General features: G+C 36.9%; 1 protein-coding gene across 1 annotated transcript in view; it reads right to left on the bottom strand.

Annotated features, from left to right (window-relative positions):
• Nucleotides 1–6034: 6034 nt before the first annotated feature.
• sgk1 (serum/glucocorticoid regulated kinase 1) overlaps nucleotides 6035–7685 on the bottom strand; it is a 52149-nt gene continuing 50498 nt past the window's right edge. The window contains exons 11-14 of the mRNA XM_030128521.1: nucleotides 7587–7682; nucleotides 7291–7446; nucleotides 7107–7196; nucleotides 6035–6942 (exon numbers count right to left, since the gene is read on the bottom strand). Coding sequence (XP_029984381.1) covers nucleotides 6775–6942; nucleotides 7107–7196; nucleotides 7291–7446; nucleotides 7587–7682 — 510 coding nt within the window. The 3' untranslated portion in view covers nucleotides 6035–6774. The remainder of the gene's footprint in view (nucleotides 6943–7106; nucleotides 7197–7290; nucleotides 7447–7586; nucleotides 7683–7685) is intronic.

Below are 7685 nucleotides of genomic sequence, written 5' to 3'. Positions count from 1 at the left end.
TTTGTTGCAGTGATTGAGATCCAAACACAGCCATAAAGACTGAGCATTTACTGACAAACTGTCATTGCAATGTTTTATTTATTGCAAGATTAATCACAAACACAGTTTTATTACTAATCCAGGCATGAGGTTAGGATATTGGCAGGAAAATCAAAAGTCTCACCTATCTGTTAGCCTAAAGGTCAATCATTATATCATGTCGGACACTGCAAACAACAACAAGCACCCTTAAACCAACAACTGGAATGCAGTAGGTACCCGATATATGTGAGGGGTTGGAAGGATGAAAGTAGATGACTTTTTATTTAATATTAATAGTGATTTCTTGCAAGAACAAATTGGTGATTACTCTGCAAGAGAGTGTGTACATATGGTGGGCTTTATTTGGGTTCACGCAACAGTGACTTTTTTGGAATTCACAACTCATGCATGAACATTTGGTTACATATTCATGCCTAGACACACACTTTCTCATTTCACACACTTGCACACACTGGGGATTGAGGGAAATTGTTATAGCTATGGTTAGATGTGTGGGAGATTAAAATTTTGCAACAGAAATCAAACCTATCTATCTATCTATCTATCTATCTATCTATCTATCTATCTATCTATCTATCTATCTATCTATCTATCTATCTATCTATCTATCTATCTATCTATCTATCTATCCATCCATCCATCCATCCATCCATCCATCCATCCATCCATCCATCCATCCATCCATCCATCCATCCATCTATCTATCTATCTATCTATCTATCTATCTATCTATCTATCTATCTATCTATCTATCTATCTATTGAGGGGTGCTGAGCAGTCAGAGTTCTGGCCAAGCAAGAGAAATTTCACTGTTTTGTACATTTTTACACAAGTTCAAACCATCATTCCCACATTTGTGAAAGAAAAGCATAACATTATTTTGGCTGGGGGAAACTCTGTGACTAAGCCATGAAATCTGATAAAAGTGATTTTAAATGCTGAGCCTCAGCAAAAGAGGAATGGATCGGAATCATAAAAGAAATATATCCTAACCCTTTTGATACAGCAGCTCCTCAGCATATACACATAAACTGCATATGTATGTTTCTGGAGTAAAAAAGTCTCCTGTAGTGAGTACCAAAGATACCAAAAAATGGATAATGGACTTTTAAAAAAAAACAACTTTTATTTGAAATGCAATGCACAACATATAAAACACATCCTACTATATGATGCACGTTCTGTGTCCGTCCGATGTCCGTCCGATCGATGTTGCAGCACAGGAGGGCGTTTGTACGGATTTTCCTCAGCCTTCACAGACCCGATTGCCGCCAAACTCACCAAATGAATAGAAACATTACCTCACTATCTACTAGGCACAATTTTATGTTTGTATTCAAATGCTGTGAGGTATGCTGGGCGATTTTAGCCTCTCACGCTATCGTACAATGGCACCACGGGTACAATGCCACTAGTTAACAGAAATGTACTTTTTCAATGTTTGTCTCTGCCTTTTTCCCTCTTGTCTGTATTATATCATACAAACTCCTCTCTCTCATGTCCCAGTCTCTCCCTCTTCTTCTCCTCAATGTGTTTTACATCTAATAAGAGATATAAACTGACACATTAATCCAATTTACAACATCACCCTAATAGAATATTTGGTTGCTGTGGAAAATAAAGTCACACCATTTGATCTTGTACCCTTACCTGAACCTGGCTCTTTAATATAAACACAATATGACACAACAGTAGCTTCTTTCACTCCAATTCAAATAGAGGACAGAGGTTGACTGAACCACCTGGAACATTTCCTGGTGAGAAAAAACATCAGCTAATCCAACTTAACCATATAAATAGTGATCTACGTTTTAGTGCATCTAAAATATAGACTAGTGATGATAATAATGTGTTGGTATCAAGTGGCCCCCCAAAAAACAGGCTACAAACACCACTGTATCTACCTAGCTCAGTGGTTCTCAATCTTTTTCCGTCATCCCCCCTTTGGAGGACGAAAAATCTCCAGGTCCCCCTGAACCCTAACAACATTGTAACAGTGATGCAATTATAAATTTATTGAAAGAAACATCAATATTGTAACAACACTTCTTGCTTTTCTTTGAATAGTTTGTTGTGCAAATTAAAAAGAACTTAGAGTTTTGCTTGAACAATACAAATAAAGTCAACAAAACTGCTCCTTGAGACAATATTTTTCCACATAAAAATAGGAAATGTGCAATTATCTTACAACTATGACAATAAAATTACTTTTTTTTAGAACAACAAACAAATTTTGGTAACAAAGATGAACATTTGAACAATATCAGTGGCTGCAATGAGCCTGTTTACATTGCACGTCTCAGAATATTAAAGTGCAAACTGTACAAACTGTGCATAAACAGAAACATTGCACATTTTTCTTTTCCAGTCCAGTCCTTGTCCATTCTCCAAACCTAAACTCTTTGTCTAGTCTAGTGGCAGATCACCATGGCAGTAGATTTGTTTGTTGTACATCCCTAAAATGAGTCCAAGGTGCTCCAACGCTAAAACATTAGCTCCACCTGCTACATGTTCTAACCTGAAGAAAAAAGAATTACACCCAGGCCCCCCCTGGGGAGCCGTTATCCCCCCCCCCCCCCCCCCCCCCCCCCACACACACACACACACACACACTCACACACACACACACACACACACACACACACACACACACACACACACACACACACACAGAGTTTGAGAAACATTAGTTTGACTTGTTTCGCGTCAAATCTAACCACTGAACAATTAATAATGTGCAGATGTTAGGGAACAGCACCATCTTGTGAAATTTCTGCTCCTTTACAGTTTTAAATTTGTGAATCAGCCATTGATAAAGTCTAACATATGGTATGGAAATCATATTCAGCTTTTTCTTTTTAGTGATTGGATAGTTATGACATTCAAGATGTATTTCACAAACACTTTTTACCTGTAATTGTTGGGGTGAGTTAAATAATCATTTTATGTGTTCAAATTTATGTGTTAAATGATGGTTGAAAACTTAACTAAATTAAATTTCGTCTGACTATGTGTTCTCAAAACTAAGGTAAAATGTCTTCAACATTTAAGCAAGTCCAGTCATCAGTCTTTTAGGGATGCTGGATATAATAAGACCTGGATGGAAAATGATCCACAGACCCATTAACCCATAAAGACCCAGTGCTACTTACGTGTCAGTTCCCAAATAATTTTTTCTCCTTATTTAACCTTTCTTAAGGGATTTGTCACCATTTATTATAAAATTATCCTCTGCATTTTGCATTTTTTAAGTGAAAATCATGTATTTTCCTGTATTTAATTCACTGATCATATAGATGTTTATTAAAGCTCAGATTAAAGTTGAGGGCCATTATGTCTGAAATAGAGAAAACTGAAGAAAAACTGACTTTATCAGCAAATATATCATTAACTGAACATAAAACAAGTGTCTCCATCAACTGTCATTGATCAAACGCCATGGGTTTTACTGGTGAATTAACGTTGTAGAAGATTTAGCATTTTGGATGGAAGTAAATTTAAATGGACTTTCTGCATTTTTCTCTGTTCTCATATGATCCTTCCTCATCATCTGTATACTGGACTGGCTGGATTTTATTATTTATTTATTTATTTTTAAGTTAACTTTTGCAAAATGCAGAGGATAATATTATAATAACCAAAGATAAATAACAATGGAAACAAGAAAAGCACTCGGAGAGCGCAGACCTCCGCCAAGACAGATCTGCCCCCCCCCCCATCACCACCAAAATTTAATAATTTCTTCCTTCTGCCAGTATCAACATTTTCTGAAAATTTCATGAAAATCCATCCATAACTTTTTGAGTTATCTTGCAAACAAACAAACAAACAAACAAACAAACAAACAAACAAACAAACAAACAAACAAACAAACAAAGCAAAGTGATCACAATACCTCCTGGTGGAGGTAAATATGTGGAAACAACCTAACTTCAAATTTGATGATTGGGGGGTTGGTTTTTTTTGAAGTGGTTATAAAAAAGTAGTTAAAAGGGATTACTCGAATATAAAGGTCTGTTTACTCACATGAAGAAAATCAAGTGATTTTGTTATTTTGGCAAATAGATGTCAAAACATTTTCCAAATAAATATAAATATTATATTATACTATACTATACTATACTATACTATACTATAATATTAATTTAATTTAATTTAATTTAATTTAATTTAATTTAATTTAATTTAATTTAATTTAATTATGACATAATAATGATGTGCTGGAGATGGCTGCAGCATGTTGCTGGAGTGAAATCTAGGAAAAAAGGAAAAATTATATACAATGTATAACAATAATAATAGGAAAGAGAAGATGAAGACACAAAAATAGAGCTTTTAAAAATATCTTTCATCTCTTCCATCCATATTTGTGGTCCGTCCGTGTCTATTTACTGAGGCTGCCAGTAGATGGCAGTGCATGCCTATAAACCTTTTAAATAATATAAACCTCTACTCAGTTTAATACAGTTAAAAGCAAACACTATGAAATACAGTTTACAGCCATCACATTGTTCATAGATGATACTCAATATATTCCTCAGCTCTCACCATATTTTTCCTAAACAAGAAATTATTTTATTAATTTTACCTTCATCATGAAGATTAAAATAAGTTAGAATCTTTATAATGTTGTCTCTGATTTAGAATAAAAAACTGCTTATGTGTGAGGTATACATGGTTTTGATATTAATGTTTTGCAGTTTTGTGTGAGCTTGACATGTTTTATGTTTTTCTTTTCCTTTTCTTTTTTTTAATGGAGTACATGGCAACATTTTCCAAACCAATTCGTTAAACGGTCAAGCAATTTCTCAGAGCAAAAATGTCAAAAATGTGCAGACGCTTTTATGAGTTCCTGTCACCTTTCTTCTTCTTTTTTCTTTTTTTACTTTCTCCTCATCCCAGAGGAGTTGGGGGTCAGAGGTTACCCACTCAATTACTCTTGTGTATCTGTCAGAAATTCTTCAACAGACACAACCTTGAACTTCAACAGAAAGACAGTCACTTTTATCACTGGTCTACCAGATCTAAGAAGCACAGTATTTATGTTTAGATGAACCTGGAGCCATTCCAGATTAGATTAGGTGTCAGAAATCAGTGCTGCTGTAGCGTATTGTAAATCTAAACTGGGTTCATTTGTTTCTATTGACCCACAGTGGCCTTATCAGAGCAGCCAATAATTGTCCTGCAACCAGATATGTACTCTGCACACATGCATTTGAACGTCACACGCATTGTTGTGTAATGCTGCTGACGCATGAAAAGGTTTAAAGTCCATCCTACATTTATGTGGGTCGCTTAGTGGATGTAAGTGGCTCAAGTTCATTCCAACGAAACAATGTAAATCTTCATCTTCATTCTTTGGATTTTTTTTTTTTTATCAGTCTGACTTGGTTACGTTCATGGAAATGATTTTAAGGAATGTTTTGGTCAATATTAAATCAAAGTATTTATTTTCATCCATAAATCACAAAACCCGTTTATAAGGTGTAATAAAGTTAAACTTTTATTGCAAACCAAACATGGTCACATAAATCTTAAACAATTTTACAATTTACAGTACATTAAACATGAATTGTTACATATACATATTTAAGCATACCTTTAGTCATCTTTTGTTCAATATACATTAAAACTAGTACACATAACTCAAAATATACAAACAAACTTAAATACCATCAAACTGCATCACAGCAATATTAAAATGGAATGTTCAGTTTCGATGTCGTCAGAACGGTCCGGCAGCGGGCCGCCGTTACGTTTCTGTGAGGCAAATGGAAGACTAAATGAGGGGGACGCAGTGTTGGCGAGCAGAACTAGACAAACACTCCTGAACACGTCGCGCTTCTATCTCACTCGTGCAATAGCAGCAGTGCTCTCTGTTTCTCTCTCTCCCCCAGCATTAGCGTTTTTGTTTTATGTGCAAACAAAGATATGAAACATCATCTGAGTTCCTATGTCTTTTATGTTAAAAACAAACAAAAAAAAAACAAAGAAAAACAAAAAACAGGTGAATTAATTTAGTGCTACATCGTCCCTAGGTGGCGATAAGATAACACAGACAAACCCAAAAGATGCGAGCTCGGATGGAGAGAAAAAAATAAAGGCACCTTTGAGAGAAATTAAATGTCCCCCTCTGTAACATTCAGCTTAAAATGAATCCCTTTTCAACCACACAGAAAACAAATGAGAAGAAACTAAAGCACCTAAATGAATGTCATTCAAAACTTAACAGATAAGCCCCCATTGGTGGTGGAGAGAATCTCAAAGGATGCTTCGCTACATAGATGGAGGTGGAAATCTTTAACAGAATGATGATAGTGTCTGTGCTTGTCAGTTGTGGCGTTGGGGTCAAAGGGGGGGCTTTTAAGCTGCCTGAGCTATGTGCAAAGACCTCCACTATCAGGTAAGAAATGGAAAACCGAACACTGACAACAGATCTAGTAGGTTTGTGTTTGTCGTTGAAAGTTGAAGAAATTGTGCGTTTTCAAATCAGGATACGATGGAGGATTATAACCCCAGGGAATCGTTCAACCACGGCAGGCATCCTCCTGTAGCAGGCCTTCATGAATGCATTCGAGATTATGACAAGTACACGTTTTTGTAGATGCAGATTTGTTGCAGGGGGTTGTTTTTTGGAAACGTCCATCATCCTGACGGAAAATGAGGATATGGGGTCAAGATGCAAAGTCCGCAGACACGTCCCATGAGTCTACATTTGCGCCCATGTCAGTCCTATAGGTAGGAGTCCATAGAGGGGGCGTAGGAGAAGCCCACAAAAGCCTCAGCTGCCTCTTTGATGCTGGCTGTGACGAGAGCGCTGTCTGGGGAACAGCCGATGGAGCTGGGCACCGGTTCATCTGTGAACTCTGGATCAAAGTGCCGCAGGTCGTTAGGTCCCGTCTGGAGGGGGAGGGAGCAAGAAAAGAAAAGAGGAGACACAAGAGGGGATTAGTCGGGCTGTAATAGTTGTCTATTTCAAAACCTTGCCAAATTTGGAAGTGTTTCAATTCATAAATGTTCCATGTTCGTGTTCTAGTTACGTAAATACTAATCAAGGCACGTACCACGTTGGGGTTGAAGGGAGGGGTAATCTTCTTGGCATTGAGGTCATCCCAGTTGATGGGAGAGAAGAATATGTGGTTCTTAATTTCAATCTGTCAAGAAATACAAGAAAGAAAGCATTAAGACAAGCAAGATTATATGAAGATAAACATAAAAATGTTTATAATTACACAAACTAAGACTTACAAAGTCGTCTGTGCAGCCCAGCCTCTTGGTGCGGTCCTTCTGTAGCAGACCCTCCAGCAGGTGTCTTGCTGCGTTGGAAATGTTAGGTTTCAGCTGAAGTGGCTTGTTCAGGATGTTGTCATACATCTCTGCTGTGTTACGGCTGTAGAACGGAGGCTGGGGAGAAAAAAAAACACAACTTATTACCATTTTGACCACAATACAAAACAAGCAATCGATAAAATGACCATACATTGAGTCATTTTAAATCATGTAAAGATTGAAGAACAAAACTGCGTAGTGGTAAATACACTCACCAGGCCATAAAGCATCTCATAGAGAACTGCTCCTAAACACCACCAGTCAACCGTCCTGTCATATGGCTGCTTGTGAAGCACCTCGGGGGCTAAATACTG

This window comes from Sphaeramia orbicularis, chromosome 24, assembly GCF_902148855.1.
Source record: "Sphaeramia orbicularis chromosome 24, fSphaOr1.1, whole genome shotgun sequence".
NCBI classification, from domain to species: Eukaryota; Metazoa; Chordata; class Actinopteri; order Kurtiformes; family Apogonidae; genus Sphaeramia; species Sphaeramia orbicularis.
Note: the sequence above shows the minus strand (reverse complement) of the source record. Positions and strands in the feature narration are given on the sequence as shown.